At 46.4% G+C, this 22760-nt stretch overlaps 1 protein-coding gene across 6 annotated transcripts in view; it reads right to left on the reverse strand.

Annotated features, from left to right (window-relative positions):
- The window catches only part of ROBO4 (roundabout guidance receptor 4), a 102537-nt gene that overhangs the window by 64405 nt on the left and 15372 nt on the right, over positions 1 to 22760 (reverse strand). For all 6 annotated transcript variants that reach the window (XM_082200260.1, XM_082200258.1, XM_082200256.1 and 3 more), the window contains exons 2-6: positions 18685 to 19008; positions 9716 to 9873; positions 6943 to 7063; positions 3825 to 3963; positions 721 to 848 (exon numbers count right to left, since the gene is read on the reverse strand). In XM_082200260.1, the coding sequence (XP_082056386.1) occupies positions 721 to 848; positions 3825 to 3963; positions 6943 to 7063; positions 9716 to 9873; positions 18685 to 19008 (870 nt within the window). The remainder of the gene's footprint in view (positions 1 to 720; positions 849 to 3824; positions 3964 to 6942; positions 7064 to 9715; positions 9874 to 18684; positions 19009 to 22760) is intronic.

The following is a 22760-nucleotide window of genomic DNA, read 5'->3' on the forward strand; positions in this document are numbered from 1 at the left end:
ATTCTCATCCCGCTATGGTAGGCTACCTTCCTGTCACACAGAAGCCAGAGGTTTCTACACACAGGGCTGCTCACAGGGGAAGAGGGGGGCATTTGTCCCAGGGCCTCACACCCAAGTAACCATTACTTGGTGTGTGTTTTTTGGCATTTGGTTAATTTCCCAACTTGTTTTTTATGCACATTGAAGCAAATTGTGACACCCTCTCTCAGCTTGGAGCTGCAAAATTTAAGAAAGAAATGTGATTTGGCAAAAGACATAAATGTTCTTGTTAACTGATTTTGTCACATGCTTAACATCAGCTGTCCCCCCCCCCACCCAATTCTTCTGTGCGTTTCACAGAAAAGGAGTAGAAAAACATTTGTTAAATTAAAAAAAGAAAACACCTCTCACTTTCTCTCTTCTTTCCGGAGGTGGGCATACGCTCCTATTTTGTTTTCATCTGCTGTCCTTTTTTCACGGCTGCATAATGTTAGGACTTGGGGGTGGGGGACTAGGCTGTATGATGAGACCCTTCAAATGCCTGGCTGTCCCCCCCCTTCTAATTCTTGGAATAGCCAGGCTAGCTTCCTGGTGAGGTCATTCTTCCTTCAGGCAAACCAGAGCCATTGTCCTAGCTGGCTTGAGGAGCATGCCTGGTCACAGGGGGAGTGGCTTGGGAAGTGGGTGTGGCCTGGGCAGGGTCCCAAGGGCCAAATATTGATATTGATAAGAGCCGCTTACCCTGCACAGTTAAAGATGCTTTGGCAGAGATGGTTCCCACCTGGTTGCGAGCAGTACAGACATATTTCCCGGCGTCGTTCATCGTCAAGTGCTGAATCTCAAGGACGTTTTCTCTGTTTACTTCATACCTGTGGGGAGCAGCGGTATGGAACCCACAATTGTGGGATGTAAACACAGGAGCAGTCAATGGCAACATTCCTAGAGTGTACATGTTAGAACATGGGGAGGGATGTCTGTCCAGCAAGCAGGTAAACTTCCTGGGGACGGACTTCCTCCACATGTGACCAGAGGTGGGTGTGGCCTCACCTGTGCAGGTGATGACAAAAGCACAGGGCAGGCAGCCACTCTCTCTCTCTGCCATTTTCCTTTGATGAGGAAACATCTAAGGATGCCCTCTTGGCTCCCAGCCAAGAGAGGAGATAAGGACTATCTTGCTACAAGATAGATTCTAAATGTATGTAACCTTTTTAAGCCTGTCTGCCTTCTGGGATCATATTGTGAACAGAACGTGAGTAAACTCTTTTATACTTTTATAAAGACTGTGTCGTGTCTTGTATTTTAAGAGGGAACAAAGGGGAAATTACCAGAGTAATTATTATAGAGGTTCTAGCGAAGCGTTACCGTTGCGAACTTAAAGGGGAATGTCTATAAACTCTGCTGATATTTTGGGAACTTGTTAGCACAAGTTGGATAAGGATATAATCCCACAATATATCCTCTCCTGCACCCCAGAACATTCCCACAACAGTCAGTGACCGAGGCTTTGTTCGCAAATGCATGTTCTTCCCTAAACACAGCTGCAGTGTCTGGAATAGGGCCTGCATGTGTGAAAGAGTCATCACAAGTCCGCTCACCCCTTTTAGGTTTGCTGGCGTTGCAGGATGGCAGAGGCTCCTCCAAGGCCCCAATGAGGGGATAGCATCATCACAGCCCCATACGGATAGGGGGCATGGGCATAAACCTGTGCCTCCTATCAGAGGCCAGATCTTAGCCTGCATCCCGGAATGGCAAATGAGGATGCAGGCTAGGACATGGGCTGGAACATGGAGAGGAGTCAACGGGGTGGGAAGGCTGTTAGAATTCCTGCTCCATGATTGCAGTCATGGGATTGTTGTCTTTCACATGACGGTGTATGTTTTGACTCCACAAAGTGCAAAGTGACGGAAACAGGATGTTTGTGCTACTGTGTTCCGTGAAGTGGGACTATTGTCCTTTGTTCATTCTCTTTGCTGTCTGATACTAGAGAGGGAGCCATGTTGCAGTGCTCTTTGTGTGTTTATATGTAAATAAAGTAGATTGGCCAAAATGCTGAGTTGCTGAGTTCTGTTACACAAGCTGTGAAGACTCTGCGGATCCCTAAGTGTGCCGATGTCTGTTGGCATCGGTCGCTGTGATGTTCGGGCAGAAGAAAGCTTTTGAAGCTCCCAAACAACTGACCAGGAGGGAGAGAACATGCCAGTTGGGCTTGTGTCTCTGCTTGGGTCCTACTCAAGTGTAGGATGAGCTCCTGACAAAGGCTTCCCTCAGGTCCATTCCCTGGCAATTTAAACAGCCCTCACCTGGGGCCCTACCTGCTTTCCCCTCGTCGGGTTCCCACCCACCCTCCCTTGGTTCAAGCCGATGTTTAAGGACTTTGCTGTGGCTACGGTGGTTGCCGTTTTATGGGGCCAGGTAGGAATTTGTCCACCGGGCCAATTGGCTCCAACCCAGTGGTTTTGCCTACCTCATAGCAATCGTTACAGCTTGGTTGGGCATTGGGGCAATCCTTTGTCTTGGATGGAGGGGAGATTGTAGTCTCTGCCTGCCCCTCCAAACGCTGGGGTATCTCATTAAAGGGATCCAGGGGGAATGGCCATGTCTGTGTGCCCAGGGGGCCAGGGCCAAAGGCACTCCCCCAGATGGTGGTCTCTGCAGGGGTCACCCTATTTGATGTAAGTCTTAGGACACCCCCACCCACCCAGATTAACCTATGCATCACTTCCAGTGGGCAGGACAGAAGCATTTTGATTGCCCCATGCCCAAGCCCTCTTTCATCTCTATTCAATGAAGTTATGGCCTGTTTCAATCCAAACCAGTCTACGTTGTCCTTTATTTGTCTGCAGGTTGGGGGCAGAGGAGCACAATGCCTGGAACCCACAACAGCAAATGCCAAGGACTCTGTTCTGATGTCATGCTACTCTTAGCACCGTATGTTCCAGGGGAGGCCATTCACACATCCAGCTCAAGGCACGCTCTGTGTCACTCTGACGGTAATGTTAAGTGATGAGATAAAGCATTGGAGCAGCCTTGCAAATTGGCCCTGGATAGCTCAGTTGGCTAGAGAGTGGTGCTGATAAGACCAAGGTTGCAAGTTCAATCCCTGTATGGGACAGCTGCTCATTCCGGCATTGCAGGGGGGGGGTGGAAAAGATGAACCCTTCCTATTCTGTGAAAAGCTACTAGTCGATGATGATGATGATTCTTTTTTAAAAAGACCAACTTGCAATAAAAAATTACTGGCCTGCTAAGAGGCGAGTAGTCTGCATAGCCATACACAGAAGAAAGAAAGACTGATCTGCCCAACGCTAAATGACCCAGAAGCTAGATCCAGCAATGTTTGGCTTCTTCTATTTCCACAGTTTACCATTAGGCTCGTCTTTAGGATTTGCCACCCAGAGAAAAGGGTGCTAGATGGGTCTTTGGTCTGATCCTGCAACCAGGCTCTTCTTAAGCTCTGCCTTTGTTCCTCTGAGCTGTCTGGCAATAGCTAGGTGACTTAAAAGCAAAACCTGAGGAATAAATCTACAGTGGGAGAAGCATCAACCCTTTGGTGTGCTTCCTATAAACACCAACTTTGAGACCTATTCTGACATTTGAATGGCATATATTAATCTGCAAGTGTAATTTAAGATGGATGTTTATTGTATTGCGAATGCGGGGGCGAAACTTTTCTGTTGTTGTTTTTCCCCCTGTCTCTTTTTTCTTCTTCTGTCTTTAATAAATTTACAATTAAAAAATCAATTAAACACACACACAATTTGATCTTCCTTTCACAAGCTGCAATGCTGTGGCCAAGCAGAGAGTGACAGCCAAAGAAATCCTCTGAATCTAACAGGTATCCTCACCTTCCGGAGGGAAGCTCTCCCGTTTCCTTGTGCCATTGGATGGCAGGTGTTGGGTCTCCGTGGACTCCACACATGAACAGGACGGTGCTGCCAAGCTTGGCCACGACATCATTAGGCCTCCGAGTGAATACTGGTTTTTCTTGGATAGGAGAAGCAGACAATCTAATCAAACCAAATAGTCCCTTAGGGTTATGGAAGCTCTCACTAGCAGAGTGGGTTTTATGGGGTCAGAGCCCACCAACATCTACTCAGAGTAGACCCCTTGAAAGTATTGAGTCTAAATCAGCCATGTCTCTTAATTTCAAGGGGTCTACTCTGAGTCGGACGAGCGCTGGATACAGCACACAGAGTCCAGCCATCGAAAGACATAGCTGCTTTTCAGCAAGATGACCCACCTCTCTGTCCATCCATGCTTTCATATAATAATAATAATAATATTTTTTTATTTATACCCCGCCCTCCCCAGCCAAGGCCGGGCTCAGAGCGGCTTACAAGCAATAATAAAAACAAGATGAATGATTACAACTTAAAAACAAAAATAAAATACAACATTAAAATAATGGAACATTAAAATATTAAAATGTAGCCTCATTGTAGGAGGAGAAGGGAAAGAAAAAAGAAAGAGAGGGAGGGAGGGAATCAAATTGGCTCCAAGCCAAAGGCCAGGCGAAACAACTCTGTCTTACAGGCCCTGCGGAAAGAAATCAGATCCTGCAGGGCCCTGGTCTCATGAGGCAGAGCGTTCCACCAGGCCGGAGCCAGAGTTGAAAAGGCCCTGGCTCTGGTTGAAGCCAATGTAACTTCCTTAGGGCCCGGGACCACTAGGGTGTTGTTATTTATGGACCTGGAGGCTCTCCGTGGGGCATACCAGGAGAGGCGGTCCCGTAGGTACGAGGGTCCTAGGCCGTGAAGGGCTTTAAAGGTCAAAAGCAGCACCTTAAATCTGACCCTGTACTCCACCGGGAGCCAGTGCAGCTTGAAAAGCACTGGGTGAATATGCTCTCATGGCAAAGACCCCGTGAGGAGCTTCGCTGCAGTATTCTGCACCCGCTGGAGTTTCTGGGACAGCTTCAAGGGCAGCCCCGCGTAGAGCGAATTACAGTAGTCAAGCCTGGAGATGACCGCCGCATGGATTACTGTGGCCAGGTCGGGGCGGGAAAGGTAAGGGACCAACTGCTTGATGTGGCAAAGGTGGAAAAATGTCGCCTTGGCTGTTGCTGTAACCTGCGCCTTCATGGAAAGGGAGGCGTCAAGGATTACACCCAAACTCTTAACGGAAGGCAATGGCACTAATTGGGCCCCTGTAAGAGAAGGGAGTTGGTCCCTCATCCCCATGCCATCCCGACCTAGCCATAGGACCTCTGTCTTCGAAGGATTTAGTTTCAATCGGCTCCCACGAAACCATCCAGCCACAGCTTCCAAGCATCTGGTCAATGTGTTCGGGGCCAAGTCGGTGTGGCCATCCATCAGCAGATAGAGCTGAGTGTCATCAGCATATTGGTGACAGCCCAGCCCAAAGCTCTGGATAATCTGGGCAAGGGGGCGCATAAAGATGTTAAAAAGCATCGGGGAGAGAATTGCGCCCTGCGGCACTCCACACACAAAGGAGTGGCGCGATGACATTTCCCTCCCTAGTGCCACCCTCTGTCCCCGACCAGAGATAAAAGAGCACAACCAGTTACGGGCTATGCCCTGTATCCCCACGTCTGCAAGGCGGTGGTCCAGAAGATCATGATCGACCATCTCATATTAATGCTCTTTCCCACACTTCCTGGTGATGGAACCAGTAAAAAGGAAATCATAGGAACATAGGAAGCTCCTTTATACCAATTCAAACCATTGGTCCATCTAGCTCAGTATTGTCTGCCAGTGGACACTGACTTTCAGTGGACACAGAGTTTCAGACATGGGACATACTCAGTCCTACCTTGTGTCAGGCTTCAGGGAATCACCTTCCTCTCCCTTTTGGCAGCAGATAACCAGAAGAAAGGAAGGGTGTATTCTTACCCATTAGAAACTTTAATAATCACAGCGAGAGAACAAATAATCCCTGTCCTAGGAATGGCGGTGCTCCCAATTAAGGGTTTCACCCACTTCCTCCCTAGTCACCCACGTCACTACTGTCTCTTGTACCCTGAGCTCATAACCACTGTGCCTTCTGTGCTGCCACCTTATCAGCTCTTCTTGACCTTGGGCTGAGCGAATGAATGCTTTCCAGAGACAGTGAATCTGTTAACTCTCTCTCTCTCAGTGCATCTTCTCCTAGCTGTTCCCCATCCAGTATTTCCCAGCTTTTGCCTTCTGAACTATGTCCCTCTGCAAACCACTGTTCCAAATCTATACTGTCCTCCTGCTCCTGGGAAGATTCAGGATCCTGATCAGGAGCAGGGGAGGGGGAGGGGGAAGCTCCCACTATTCCTCCTCAGTGCAGCCCTCCTCAGCACGGTCCCTGCCACCTGGGGACTGAACCTGGGACCTTCTGCTTGCAAGACACATGTTCTGCCACCGAATTATGGTCTTTCATATTCAGTTCATATTCTGGATCTGAATACACTAAATGATCCAGCTGCTTATAATGATGCCACATCCCCAAAGAAAGTGTTTTTCGTCATCGTCATCATTTATTATTTATACCCCGCCCATTTGGCTGGGTTTCCCCAGCCACTCTGGGCAGCTTCCAACAAAATATTAAAATACAATAGTCTGTCAAACATTAAAAGCTTCCCTAAACAGGACTGCCTTCAGATGTCTTCAGAATCACTTCCCCTTTCAAAAAATTGACTTTCTAATATGTTTCCCATTGGCTAAGTAAATACCTTGGTCCTGCCAGCTTCAGTACGATGCACAAATTCAATACCTGGTGGTGGTGGAAATGATGGGAAACAGATACCATGATAATTCAACAGTTATGGTTGAGCAATGCTCTCGTTCTCTCCATAAGCACTTCTGTACTCTGCGCAGTTAGGTGAAGCTCATGTCTATACATTTTGCCAATCAGCCCCAATGTGGCACTTATCGGTGGTGTAGAGATTCTCACCAGCTGATGGAACACCCGCCAAGGGCATAGCTCACCCTGGTGGGGAAAGATGGGAGGAGCAATCCCTGTTCCCTTCCTTACCCAAAATGGAGACCAAGGCAGCTCTGCTTGCTCGCTCTCCTACTTGATTGGTGGCCATGCAGACATATGCTCCCGCATCGCTCTTCAAAGCATGCGCTACCAAAAGCTTTGTGTTGGTCACCTGTCAAAATGGGGTGAGGTAGGGGAGAAAGAATATGTTGGAGCTCCACGAGTATTTACTTGTCCCTTTTGATGTGTGGCATAATGGTTAGGGTGTTGGACTATGACCTGGGAGAGCAGAGTTCAAATCCCCACTCAGCCATGAAGCTCAGTCGCCTTGAACCAGTCACCAACTCTTAGCCTAACCTTCCTCACAGGATTCTTGTGAGGATGAAATGGGGAGGAGGAGAATTGTGTACCCCACCTTGAGTTCCTTGGTGCAGCTATTCGACACCTGGCAGAAGAAATAGAAAAAGTGGCCCATGTTCCTGTCCCAATCTGGAGCAGATGGGACATGTCTTGGTTGACTGAGTGGCTTCTGAACCTTGGGTGGCTTAGAGGACTTTTTATTATGTTGATAGGCCCCTTGCTAATCTTGCTTCTTTTCTGCTCCTGTATACCCTGCTTAATGCAATGCTTGCAAAATATGATGCATAAAATGATGTCACGAATGATTTGGCCCCAGATTATAGCACTGGCATGAGAATACCAGCCAGTGCCTTGGGACGAGCCATAAGGCTGTCCAAAAGAAGAGGAGGGAATGAAGGAATGGGTTTCCCAAACCCCAAAACTGACTGTGCAGGCAGTTTTTAAACTGCACCAAAATCCCCATTTCTCCTTAGCTAAAATGCATAAACTTTAGCCGTTGAGCAAATGCAAAACAAGAACACAGCTCTCTCCCTTATCAGTTTGACGGCAAGACTGGCCTTGACTTTACCAGTAGAACAGACACAGACATATCTTATGTCCTGGCCACAAATGACGCAGAGACCCAAGTCTGGGACTAACGCCAGAGCATGTTCTCGGAAGTAGTGACCTCTTGCTCCAAGATAGGAGTAGGAACAGGAATATCCTTTTATGGTCAGAAGTATAGGAAGGAAGATCCTTTTATGGTTGAGAGTACCAAAGCAGGAACATATGTGATGTCAACCTGTGTACGTACGCCAACGTGGTTGGGCTCCTAGGGGAGGAGTGAGAGGGTGCCTGGAGGATATATAAACTGCATGAAACCTGTCATTTCTTTGGACTTGCTGGGGACTAATCACGCAAGTGCCTTCTGCTATCCGGAGAGCAGAATAAACTCTTTCTTTGAACCAACCTCGGTGTCATTTTGACTTCCTTCCTCCTGTCCCGGAGCAACGCAGACCCAATCGGTGAACTCCAATAAGGCTACAGGGGAGAACAAGAAAAAAAATTCTCCCCCTCTCTGCTCAGTGCCCCTTCAGCGAAGCGGCAGGAGAAACAGAGCCCCTTCCATTTCGCCTCCCGCTTAGCTGAAGGGGCACCTCCCCTTCAGCGAAAGGAACCCGAAGCCTCCGGAGCGCTTCAGGCAGCTATCTTTGAAGCCTGGAGAGTGATAGGGGTCGGTGTGCACCGACCCCTCTCGCTCTCCAGGCTTCAGCAGAAGGCATCCCGAAGCCTCCCGAAACCTGTGAGGCTGGCAGTGGGGAAAGCCGGGCTTCCCTCACCTCCAGCCCCGGGGAGCAACGGGAAGGCTGCGCACAGCCTTCCCGCTGCTCCCAGAGCTTGTTGGGGCTGGCGAGGGAAGCCCGGGTCCCCCCCCCCAGCCCCAGGGACCACACATTCACTCCATAAGATGCACAGACATTTCCCCTTAGATTTTAAGAGGAAAAAAGTGTGTGTTATGGAGCGAAAAATACGGTAAATATATTAAAAAATATATATTAAAAAATATTGCCATATTGTCTGGGAGTATGTGAAGTGCCTTTTCTTTGGGCAAAAAAAGGACAGTTGGCTTAGCAAGATGGCTCAGCAACTTCTCTACATATTCTTCAAAGCATACACACACACAAACACACACATGACATCACAACATCACACAATACATAATGGTGCAAAAGAACTTCAACATAGCAATGACAACACAGTGCACAGTACAATTCCTAAGCCCACTAAGTATATCCACTTGGTGGATTTATTTTCAGAGAAAATATAGCTAAGTTCCTCAGTGTAGCCATCAAAGATGGGAAACTGGAATACAACTGTTAATGAGAAGATGAATTCCAAGCCAAAGTTGTCTGCAGTTTAAAATTAGTTTTGGTAATGGGGTTGCTGTTGTTTTGTTAAAAATAAAAGGCAGAATCTGTGTGCATGTATGTTGCCTTTTTATCCTCTCTACTGTGGTTGTTGGGGCTACATTCCCATCTTAAAGCACATGGCTCCCACCCCCAAATCCTGGGAACAGTAGTTCTCGGAGCTACAATTCCTGGCGTCCTTAACAAACTATAGTTCCTGGGATTTCCTGGGCTTTAAAAGATGTGGTGCAATTATGATTTGATAACTATACACTGTATCTGATATGGGCTGCGTTTATTGATTGATTGATATCATTTATATCCCACCCTCTTCTCCAAAGAGTTCAAGGTGGCACACATGGTTCTCCCCCTCATCATATAACCCTCACAACGACCCTGTGAGGTCAACTAGGCTGAGAGATAGTTTCTGGCCCAAGGTTACCCAGTAAGCTTCGTGGCTGAGTGAATATTTGAACCTTGATCTCCCAGGTCCCAGTCTAACACTCTAGCCACTACACCACAGCGGCTCTTAAAAAACCACAAAAAGCATTGCTACTAGATGTATTGTTTTTGATTACCTCATAATGACCATTTTCCTCATTTATGGGGACGCCGTTCTTTTTCCACGAAACGGTTGGCTCAGGGTGTCCTCTAGGGGGCAAACATTCCAGAACCAACTGTTCTCCAGCTGTCACCACCAAGTTGCTGGGATGAAGCCGAAACTCTTCTTGCAGAGCTACGAGAAAACACAAATATATGCTAAATAAAATTCCCGTATGGGGTCAGCAACAGTTCCCAATATTCTTTGGGGGAAGAAATTTGATTTCACTGCACATATGTGAATGTGGCCTACGATTTTGCAACTGAGTTTGTCAGTACAGTCATACCTCATGTTACGTCCGCTTCATGTTACATTCTTTCAGGTTACGTCCCGCGGTGACCCGGAAGTACCGGAAAGGGTTACTTCCGGGTTTTGCCACTTGTGCATGTGCAGAATGCACATCATGCATGCGCAGAAGCAGAGAATCACAACCCATGTGTGCGCAGATGTCCTGCTGCGGGTTGCTCTCTTTTCATGTTGTGAATGGGCCTCTGGAACGGATCCCATTCGCAACCAGAGGTACCACTGTATGTGTTTGAATCCCACTTGAAAACAACAACCATCTAGAACAGTGGCGTCCAAACTTTTTTCAAAGAGGGCCAGATTTGATGAAGTGAAGGGCCATGAAGCCCGACCAAAGGGCCGACCAAAGTTGTTAACTTTTTGAGCTTTTTTATTATATGATTTTACCGCAGAGTTGTTGAGCTTTTTTTAGGATTAATGTTGTTGAGGTAATTTAAGGGATTTTACCCCAGGAAATAAACTGCCACAGGAGCCGGATTAAACTGGCCAGCGGGCCGCTTTAGGCCCCCCAAATGGACTTTGGACATGTCTGCTCTAGAAACACCCTAAATTAGCTGCACCAGTAGAGGGTAGCCCCGCACTGGACTACTGATCACGTAATAAAAAGTAGAAGTTTAAGGTGCAAAAAGCTGTTCATTGCACATTAGGCAGCAAAGGGGGATAGGTGTAAGAATCCTTCTTTTGCCCTCTGGTGTTGACTGTGTTTATGCAAAGGAGCAGGACATGCAACATAGTTTTTAATTACTCAGTCATTTCCAGAGGTTGCATTTTGTAAGCAGAATCAAGCACGGATCCAGCTGCCTTTCTGCTCCACCTGACAAAATTAATCTGTTCGATTTCGAGGCTAAACTTCCATGTTCTAACACCAAGGAAGGATGACACAGTTAAAAGGATCGCTCCTTGAGCGGTTTAATTCCTTACAATTTAAGGGCAAGAGCCAATAATAGATAAACCTGCTACAAACAACAACTTGAATAAGGAAATCGAACAAAATTCCAACCACAAGTCATTGGATGCTGTGAGGGGTAGGGATACTTAAAACAGGAAAAGCTGAACAAGCAGAATCAATCATAAACCATACTAAACTTAAAAGTGGGTTTATTTGGTGCAGGCACTCTATTGTAATGGCAATAAAGCACATCCCATTAATTTCAATTAGTGTGTTGAGCACATGTTTAACTCTCTCCCATCAGCGTCAATGGTGCTTACCTCACTTGCACTCAATGATTGTACGCTAATATTTTTACCACTCTTCAAAGGCTTTGAATTGCCTTTCACATGTTTACTGCATCAAGAGAGCGCTGCAGTATCAATTCCTTAATTCTGGTTTGTATTTTACCATTACTTTGTGGATTCTAAAACACACACACACACACATCCAGTTAATGTGTTTTTAATCGTTTTCAATGATGGAGTGTAGCTACATAAACAGAGGAGATGGAGCTTAAACAGGCGCCCAAGTCAATGATGATGATGATGATGATATAGATGTAAGGAATTCAATTAACATTGCCATCCTGGGCGTGCCATTGTCAGAGAAGCCATACCGAGTAGGGTTGCCGTATCTTGAAGAGCAAAAAAGAGGACAGCCTGAGCTGCTGTTAGCACACGTGCATCTTTAACCAGCTTGGGCCAAGTCCAAGCAAAAAAACCCCCCAATAAATGAATAAATAACACCGCCCTGCCCCTCCAAAACCCGACATTTCCTTTAAAATGTAAAAATCCCCCCGGATGGGCATGTTGCACTCCCAAAAGAGGACATGTCCTGGATTTCCCAGATGTATGGCAACCCAAATGCTGAGCTCAGTGGGACTTCTTCCCAGGAACATGTGCATTGAATTGCAGCATCGATTGCCTGCAAGTGTGTAGTGTGGAGCTAGTGTCCACCATCAACCATGGTACGAGGCCGTGCAGCTGAGAAAACTCTGCAACACACACACATACACTGTTTCACAACAGTTGCCAGTCCAGAATAAACATACTAGCTCACATGCTCAGGTGCATAAAAGGCAGAAGTGGGAATCTTTGGTCCTTCGGATGTTGCTGAACTACTGCTCATCAATGCATCCTAGCAAGCATGCTTCCTTGCCTTCACTTTTTGCACATAAAAAAAGAAAGAAAGAAACCTATTTGGAAACAAGATGCTGGACTAAATGGGCCTTTGGAGGCTTCTCAAAATTATCATTTTTCCAAGGGTCAGTCTGCTGGACTTTACAAGTAGCCATTTAATGCCATCTGTAGTCCCACTTCACTCAAAGCGCCATCAACTGCTGCTCTTTTGAACAATACAAAAGACCACCAGGCCATCAAAAAGAGGCCTGTTGACCAAAAGCCACACACACACACACACACATCAACACTGCAGGTTGCATGTGATGCTGATGCTAACTCAGAGCAGATTCAAAGAAATGAATGAACCTAAGTGAATCAGGTCCATTAACTTCAGGATGCCTACTCTGAGTAGGAAACTTTCATTGCATACCACTCCATTTCCCAAAGAGGCCAGCCACAAAGGTGGACGTAGGGCAGCGCCACCAGTTCTGCCACACTGCGTACTGAGCCTCGGGGGCGCCACAGGGCGCTGCAACTATGATGTCATGAATTGAACAGAACAGAAGGGGAGAGAAAGGGGTGCTGAATTTTGGGCTCATACAAGGTGCCGCTGAACTTTGAAAGACCAAAGTCCACCCCTGCCACCTTCAAGAAACCCACAAGCGGAACATTAAGGGAGTTGCAGTTCTCATTTCTTAGTACCGAAAGAATTGATCTGATGTGTAGAGATCTTTCCTATTCTACTTGGTTCAAGAGGGTTCTGGAAAGTTTTCTTACCATATGAAAGAAACAGGCAGAAGGTTCTTGTTTGGGTTATTTCTTCTGAGAAACTGAGTAAAGCTGGTTTAAACTGGTTCTCTTATCTTTCTGTCAAGGCCATGCTGACTATAATAATAAGGCCGGAAGAAGCCTGGGCTCTGAGCTTACTCTTTCTATCTCTTTGTTCTGGTGTGCTGTTCTGTACGCTATAGTGTTATGGTTTAGTCTTATTATAAGTCATTGTAAGTTTTATTGTAAGTGCTGCAACTGTGCCAATCCTGAATGTACTGTCGTACCTTGGTTCTCGAATGCCTTGGTACTTGGACGTTTTGGCTCCTGAATGCTGCAAACCAGAAGTGAGTGTTCCGGTTTGCGAACATTTTTCATCCAAAACGTCTTCTGTGGCTTCCGATTGAGTGCAGGAAGCTCCTGCAGCCAATCGGAAGCCGTGCCTTGGTTTTCAAACTGTTGCAGGAGTCAAATGAATTCCCGGAACAGATTAAGTTCGACAACCAAGGTATGACCGTGTTGGATTTGTGACCATTGTGCTTCAGTAAAGCTCTGCTGGATGAAGTACAATTGCCCCTGGTCTATTTTTTGGAAACTCTGCATCTTGTTTAAGTTTTTCCTTCCTTCAGACCAGCAAAGCTCAGCTGGCCAACAGGGAGAAACCCTCTCCTGCTGTTACTACCCATCTGCCCTATTCACAGATACAAGCCACTGAACCTGGAGTTTCCATTTAGCCATCAACGCTAATAGCCATTGATGGGCTTATCCTCCATATATTTGTCCAATCTCCTTTTGAAACCATCTAAGCTAGCAACCATCACCCCATCCTGTGGCAACAAAATGAGAACTAGCGTGGCTATTTATGGGAAGCCGTCTTCCTGCAGTTTCTTCTGCTTCAAATATAACAATTGCCTTGACAACCCGAACTGGGAACACAATCAGAAGGAGAAACCCACAGAGAGGGAGAGAGGCAGCCTTTCCCCCTTGCCTTCCAGTCTTCTGCCTGCTTCCTGCATTCATCCCTCCTGAAGGATGTGACTCCTTTGTAATATAATCAAAAGTCCAGGAGATGAGTCAACTTCTTACAAGCAGCAACCTGCAGAGACCGTACCTTAGGATGTTATTGCTAGATATTTTTAGATGGTTAAACAAAATAATCCTTAATTGTTTCCAAAAGTTTCCCGCCCCACGTTTCCCAGCACAGACCAAGAGAAAAGATTAGGCTGCATTGCAGCGACTGCGCTGTAACAAAGAAATAGGTCAATTCTACTGCCGAAGAAGGATGGTAGAGGACTACGGATGGTGGAGAAATTTGGTTGATCTCCATTTAAATGGGAACCACCCTAACAGACACTTCCCAATGCAATCTGCTAACCAAAAAGCAGCCATTCTTGAAAATTCGCACTTTCCTGAATTTTGCATTGAAATTCTCCAAACAAATAATGCACCAAAAAAAGGATGTCTATTGGGGAAAGTGTGTTCAAAAATATGCATATTAGTAAAGATAAGACATAAAATGAATTCATATTAGGAAATAATCAGAAACTATGGGGAAATTGTGCACGAGAATGTGCATATTATGCGGAAATTGCTCTAAAATGCTACTTAAAAATAAAATCACAAACTGATGCAGAAATGTAGAGACCTGAACTTGCAACTGGGGAAAAAGAGAAATAGAGAGAAGCAAAAATTAACAGATGTGCCCATACAGGACTAATGGAGGGGGTTATATTTGCTGTAGAAATGAGAAAAGCATCTCAACATCTGGGAGGGAGACAAATTTAGCTGCCCCTGACCATATGGGAATGTAAATATGTAAATATGCATAAGTCAATACACAAATATTTTACAGGGAGTTTTGATCCACAACTGCCCTTTAAGCTAATAAACTCAGAAGGAGGATGATCTAGAATCTGTTAACATTATAAGCAGAACCTATTACAAAACGTCCCAGTGTGGAGTGCTTCTTGTTCAGGGAATCAGCCAACTAGCCATGCCAGCTTCCAAGATACTCCACCCCATTCCTCCTCCATCCAAGTTTTCCATTATTCCCTTTCAACAGTTAGTCAGCATCCCATGGCCATAGACTGTCTTCAGTCCCCATTGGGACGTTTATGGTGATTCCCCAGCACCGCCTTTTAGGTTTTGCTCCCTAAAGATTTTGTGTAACAATACCTCTTGTGCTGGAGGTGTTGGGAGAACTGAGATCACGGTTAGTGAATGATGGCTTCCCACTTTGCTCCATATGTATGAGCAAGCTGAGAATTTTAATTGGCTTTTGTGATCATAGGGTATGGGAAAAGAAGGTGGTACTTTCTTAAAGTCAATCAGTCTGGAACAAAAGCTTGTGTCTGCAATGCTGGTCTTTTCAATCACAAAAATTTCTTTTTTTATTCTGTATATTTAACAAACAAACAGAGGAAACTGCCTTGTACAAATCACTGGGCTACGGGACCTCCCTCTACAAAAATAAGACTATATATCCAGCCAGCCCACTATGGTCTGCTCTGACTGCCAGCATCTTTCCAGTGACTCAGACAGGGAAAGGTCCTCCCATTATTTGTTACCTGACCCTTCTAACCGGAGATGTCAGGAACTGAACCTGGGACATTAAGCAGATGCTCTGTCACTGAGCCAGGTTTTTTCTAAGCTACAATCACGATATTAAGGTAAAGGTAAAGGTACCCCTGACCATTAGGTCCAGTTGTGACCAACTCTGGGGTTGCGGCACTCATCTCGCTTTATTGGCCGAGGGAGCCGATGTACAGCTTCCGGGTCATGTGGCCAGCATGACTAAGCCGCTTCTGGCGAACCAGAGCAGCGCACGGAAACGCCGTTTACCTTCCCGCCGGAGCGGTACCTATTTATCTACTTGCACTTTGACGTGCTTTCGAACTGCTAGGTGGGGAGGAGCAGGGACCGAGCAAGGGGAGCTCACCCCGTCGTGGGGATTCGAACCGCCGACCTTCTGATCGGCAAGTCCTAGGCTCTCTGGTTTAACCCACAGCACCACCTGTGTGGGTTAAACCATATTAATCAATTCAAAATGTTTCGGTCAGCTAAAATGCTATCCCCTTTTAAAATAAATGTGTTGGTTCATTAAATGGTATGAGACCCACAGACTTGCTATTTGAAATGGTCCAGCTGAGCATTTTACCTCCTCACTCTGCACGATGGGCTGATCTGACACGAAGCAAAAATGCCAAAACAACACCAGCCTCCTATTGACTTTGTTTCAGAGACCCACACAGAGGCAGTTGGGGGGCAGGGAGCAGAGGAAAAACTGGGAGCCTGTCTGGAATTGGCTTGCATGTTTCGCATCGCTCCACGGCAATGCAAGACCCAATGCACATCCGGGGAGGGGAACTATTTGCTTGCACGTGCTCAAACAGCGAGTCCATGTGGCGCACTTAATTTAGTGTTGCTAACAGAAGCATCTCCCAAACCATCTTCGCCTGCATGAATATTTATAGCTGCCAAACACCACTGCGAACCTTCACACTGGGCCACGAGAGCCGGATGGAGCCTGATCATTAATGAAGTGTTAATTGGAGGGTCTCCCAGCCTGAATATTAAAGAGGGTTTTTAATTGTGCCAATAATTAGCACTGTGAAATCCTGCAAGAGAGACGTTGTGGGCTTAAAGGTGGGGAAGATGGTGTGGTCCATGGGCATGCCTGAGATGGGGCATTTGATATCTCTGTACTACCCCTGGGGATGCAGAACATGGGATATAGGAGTAATGAGAGTAGCTAGAAAGTCAAAAGTATTTATAAAAACAAAACACACACACACAGCAGAACTTTTCTTAATTGTTGCTCTCAGTATGCATATATTTCATTGTATTTATTTATGGATGAATGGCATTATTATTCTCTCCCTCCTGAATACGAGAGGCAAAATGTCTTCCCCTGATCCCCAACCCTAGTTCAGCACACTAAACACTACTGTATCTAATTGGATGGGATCAACAGCGTTGAATTCACTGGGTGGCATTGAACCAGCCCTTTTCTCTCAGTTTTCTCATCTGTAAAATGGGAGCAGTTGAGGCCTCGGCTCACGACTGCTGTGAGAGGGAAATGTGAGGCAAGGAGCACTGAAAGTGATATTAGCATGAGTTTAACAACGCGGACATTCCCTGCTAGCTGTTTGGCAATAATTTAGTGGCTGATCTCCGATCACAACAATAAAGATTGGTTGGTTGGTAGGTAGGTATCAAAGAACTAATTCAAACGAACAGTCCTCCAGGGACTGTGGATCATTTCAGTTTGCAGGTGGGAGGTGTATATTTGAAAGTTCTTCCATGTTAAAAGTTCCCTGCATGTGAAAATTGAGTACAGGAGGGACAGTTTGTCCTGAGGACTTTTCTCTTACATGGTAGCTTTCCATGCACAGGTAAAGGTTTGCTTGTAAGAATATAAGAACACAACAATAACTTGCTAGATCTGGCCAGTGGCACACCTGGCTGAGCAACCTATACTCACGGTGGCCAACAAGATGCCTCTTTTAAGTTGCTTGCCATCATTGCCTCCTGTGGGAGCCAATCCCAAGTTTAACTAGGCACTGTGTGGAGTTCTTTCTTTTGTCTGCCCTGTTTCTTAAGGTAAAGGTAAAGACAAAGGTAAAAGGACCCTGACCATTAGGTCCAGTCGTGGCCGACTCTGGGGTTGCGGCGCTCATCTCGCTTTATTGGCCAAGGGAGCTGGCGTACAGCTTCCGGGCCATGTGGCCATCATGACTAATCCGCTTCTGGCAAACCAGAGCAGCGCACAGAAACGTCGTTTACCTTCCCGCTGGAGCGGTACCTATTTATCTACTTGCACTTTGACATGCTTTCAAACTGCTAGGTTGGCAGGAGCAGGGACCGAGCAACGGGAGCTCACCCCGTCGTGGGGATTCAAACCGCCGACCTTCTGATCGGCAAGTCCTAGGCTCTGTGGTTTAACCCACAGCGCCACCCGCATCCCCGTTTCTTAAGGTAAAAGCATTTAAACAGTCTTTACAAATAATGCACACCTGCAGTCGGTGGCATAGTCTAGGGAAAAAGTTCATAGGCCCAAAGAAACAAGATCTCACTGTGGGTGGGAGGGATTGGATTTAGTTCACATTTAAAGGTAAATCTACCTGCCTTGTGCTTTCCAAAACAATATACAAAATGAAGACTGGCTTCAAAATGTGCACTTCTCCAAATTTTGCAGTGCCATTTTCCAGCCAAGTAACACGTACAAAAATGCATCTACTGAGATAAAGCATGTGTAGAAATGCATACTATTAGTATAAATAACATACAAGAATGAATAATGTTGTGGAAAGCTGCCTTGCAAAAAACAAAAAAAAGTGCCTATTTGGCAAAGTTAGATACAAAAATGTGCATACAAGGAGAAATTTGCACTCAAATCTGAAGAAATTTTCAGGAGGACTTTATTCCACCACCACCACCACCCATCAAACAATGTGGAGAATTGAACTTAATACTGGACAAATGAGAAAATCGAGAGAAAAGACAATGGATCCACCTCAAGGGTGGATCTATACAAGAGGTGGGGGACGCTAAAAATAAGCCATAAATTAAATTGTTTTAACCAAGGGGGGGAACCTTACACAGAGTCCCCCCCTTGGTTAAAACAATTTAATTTTACACAAATTGCATAGAAAAGTTTTCTGCTCTACAGTGCCATCTGGTGTAGCATGTTTATAACGTATTTAACATGCAGTTTTTGACTAATGTAGGTGAGTCCCTAGTCCCACCCAGACAGCCCCACCATGCTGCAATAGAAGTGGCTTGCCCAATATGCAACTCTCCAAGCTGATACCAATGCCTTACCTTCCACATAAAGAGACGCATTCTTGCTAACGGCTGCACCCAGGTGGTTTCTGGCCACGCAGTTGTATACCCCCTCATCCGATTTCCCCTTCCTCTGGCTGAGACGTAAGAAGAAGAGGGAGCCACCCGGCAGGAGGGTGCGTTGGGAGGGACCATCATCTTTGTTTGTCTTCACATACTCGCCATTGCGATACCACTCAATGGTGGGTGTCGGGTTCCCGGCCGCACGGCAGTTCAAGGTCGCAGCCTGGTCCCAGTGCACCACAAGGTCAGAGGGGTGATCAATGATATATGGTACAACCTCCTCTGAACGAGACTTCGAACCTGGGAGAATAAGAAACAGGGAGGGAGGGACAGAAAAAAAATTAAACTTCATTCTCCCCCATCAAACACTTTTTTGTCTTTCCATTCCTTTGCTGGGCTACTTGCCACCTATAGTAACATAGCACTGGGTTGACTCAAAAGTTCCAAACAAACCAGTAGCAAAGTAACCTATGCCATATTTTTGCACCCTGCATTGTGCCAGTGCTAAACAATTAAAACCCCTGTGTTGCAAACACAGTAATATCCAAGGCAACACGATGACCAAATACAACAATGCGATGTCAATATAAACTCTTTATATAATCTCTACAGAATATTGAACAGTATAAAATATATGAAATATGCACTCTCTTCAAAACCAAATAAACAGAAATCTTATAAATCTCTGAAAATCACAGAATATGCACTCTTGATGGATTCTCTTGAAAACATAGAACCAAATAAACATAAGTCTTATAAGTCTCTGAAAGTCTTTGTAGACTATGCAAGTCTCTGAAAGAAGCAATGGGTCAGATTCTTATCTGGTGAAAACAAGCCATAAATCTTTGTTTTATGACGTCCAACACTGCCGAAGTAGTCCGCAAACAGACATAGTGAACAGTGGTTACATAACTTTATGACCACTGCTCCACAGCAATTGTGTAATACACTTCCATTAACCATATCGATGGGTTTATGAAGCATTTCTGTATCCTTCTGCTGTGCTGAAGAAGAATTTCATGAAACAGTGGGTATATCCGGAATCACTGTTCACTACGTCTGTTTGTGGACCACTTTGGCAGCGTTGGACATCATAAAACAAAGACTGGAATACTTGGTTTCAAGTCCCTGCTAAGCTGCAAAATGTATGGATGTTGGGTGAGTCACTGTGTGCCTAACCTACAGGGGTATTTGGATGATAACAGCAGGATATTGTGAACACAGCCTCATTGGAGAACCGGATACCCTTGTCAGTCTTTACACATAATATTTGTGTAAGGTTGTCGTCAGGCTGTAGTTCACACAGCCACCAGCAGGTGCTGCTGCAAACGACAGTATGATGAGAGGTCAGTGCCTCTACTGGCCACTTTCCTCCTCCACTGGCGGGTGTGGAAGTGGACTAACAAAGGAAAGAAAGCCTTTCTCCCTTCCCCACCCCTACACCAGCTTCTACTGCTGCTTCAGCAAGCAAGGAAAAAGTCTGCATTTTCAGGCCAACCTGATCACTGCACCAGCTATGGCAGAAGGATGAATGAGCCCGATCCCTGTGGCAGCTGCAGGCTGGTGCACAGGTTAGGCAATGGGCCCAATGGCATTGTGCGATGACGGCAAGACCAGATCCCAGACTGCCTCAGAATGTTCCACTTTGGGGGCTTCAGCCTGGGCTCGGCTGTTGAAGGACTTGCTACCTTGCTTCCTGCTCACTCAAAGGATGATGTCAGTGCCAATGGTGTTAGTGCCGCCCTGCTGGTGGGTCAGAGGGAGACCAGTAGAACAGCACTTCCATTTAATCCAGCCCCTACCCCACCCTCCCCATAAGGGAGTTTGAATTGCTCTGCCTCCCCCTTAGAATCAGCTCTCCATCCAAAAATATCAAAATTTCAATGATGCATTGCGAGGGCTGCTGAGAACATGAATGTGCCTCGGACATTTCAGTGCTCTAAATAACATCACTGTCAGAATCAACAACATAAATTGGTCCTCTTAGACGGCAAACCTATACATACTCCCCGGATTGATCCCATTAGACTGGGTAGACAAGTACAGTATGGCACGCTTGCTCTCCTTATCTCAGTGCCTGTTAGTAACCGCAGTCCATTTTCTAGCCTCTCTGTTTAATGTGAAGCACAATTTTCCCAGCCTTTCAAACTTCTAAAATTTAATGAGAGATGGAGAAAGCCCCAGCCCTTGATTTAAGCTTTCTGTAGAATGGCACTCTGCTGATCCACAGCCTCCAAGAAGCAAACTCATTGTTACTGAGGCAATACATAGTCATCCCCTCAGAGCTTCCTGTGCAGAATTTCCTGACATTGTCCCCTCGGAAGCAGCAGAAAGTCAAGGACCTTCAGCCGCAAAGAATGGACCGGTGGGCCTCTAGGCACCCTTTGAGATACAGTAACCCCTTCCCTCCCCCTATTTCCCAGTCAAAAACTCTGCTTTCTGCAACCTGTCTCATGCAAATGTCCAAGTCCAGTAGATAGATAGACAATTTATTATGGTCGGATACCAGCTTATAGGGACGTGGGTGGTGCTGTGGGTTAAACCACAGAGCCTAGGACTTGCCGATCAGAAGGTCAGCAGTTCGAATCCCCGGGACAGGGTAAGCTCCCATTGCTCGGTCCCTGCTCCTGCCAACTTAGCAGTTCGAAAGCACGTCAAAAGTGCAAGTAGATAAATAGGTACCGCTCCAGCGGGAAGGTAAAGGGCATTTCCGTGCGCTGCTCTGATTTGCCAGAAGCGGCTTAGTCATGCTGGCCGCATGACCCGGAAGCTGCACGCCAGCTCCCTCGGCCAATAAAGCGAGATGAGTGCCACAACCCCAGAGTCAGCTACAACTGGAGCTAATGGTCAGGGGTCCCTTTACCTTTACCTTTACCAGCTTATAAAACACACTTGGGAGACTTGACCTGGCACCACCATCTCCCGGAAGTCCTCCAAGTCCAGTATTTTCTAGAAGTAGATGTGTTGCACAAGACACCTCTGCCACTATTATCATGCAACCCCTATTCTCCTCGCAGAGTTACAATTCCCAGACTTCCCTGGGAAGAGAGGTTGACTATTAAACCACTCCAGGAATTGTAGCTGTGTGAGGGGAATGGGGGATCTCCAACCAGCGGCATTGCGTGAATTCACAGCTCCTGGGGTAGGCGCATATGTGCTGGGGGGGGGCAGAGGCACGTAGGGTGAAGGAACCGGGCACAGCACCCCAGCCCTCACCACCGACACCATCGGAGTGACTCTGCCCTGCACCGCAGCCAAGCAGGGCTGCGCTGCTCCACCTGCCTGCCCATGCCAGGAGGGTGAGTCTGGCCAAACAACGTGGCACATGGCGGGCCCAACCAGGTGCCCCCAAGACAGCACCCCCAGGACAGCGCTGCCTGCTGCTCCTCCCAATGAGCCTCGGTTCCTCCAACACCCAAAGAGGAGCACCTCACAGGGGGGCTTCGTACCCCTCAAAAATCCATGCCCACGTCTATGCCTCACCCCGTGCTAAGCCCCTGCTCCTAACAGCACTCAGTGCCCTTAGCAAACTACAATTCCCAAAATTCTTTGACGGAACCAACCATTGCTTAAAGTGCTATGATACTGTCTTAAATGTATAGTGCAGACGGAGACCCAGAAAAATACTTTAATTCCCCCTCTCCCCCCAGTCTTTTGCTGCTGGACTTGGCTATTTGAAGTAAATGAACTTTTCTCAAGTTCAACCCACCCAGAAAGGTCGTTTTCCCTTTCTTTGTATCCCTGCAAAAAAGTTTTTCCCCTGGTGCTACCACTGAAGCTTCCTGATTCCCCATCTTTCCCACATTCACCGAGCATGACGGCGGGCCGGTGTGTAACATTTCAGGAATTTCCTGCTTTTCAATATTTGTTTCTAAAGAAACATCTAAGCATTCCACCCCACCACTTTTTCATCTTAGCCCATTCAGATTCTGTATTACCATCCCAACAAGCAGCAGGAAATGAGAGCACTGGGCAACAGGATTTGGGCTAGGTGGAGGAAAAGAGAGGGATGGGAAGTATTCAACACTTGGTACAGTGGCTGCAGGTTTTGA

The sequence above is a fragment of the Podarcis vaucheri genome (genome assembly GCF_965113315.1).
Source record: "Podarcis vaucheri genome assembly, chromosome: 15".
Taxonomy (NCBI): Eukaryota; Metazoa; Chordata; class Lepidosauria; order Squamata; family Lacertidae; genus Podarcis; species Podarcis vaucheri.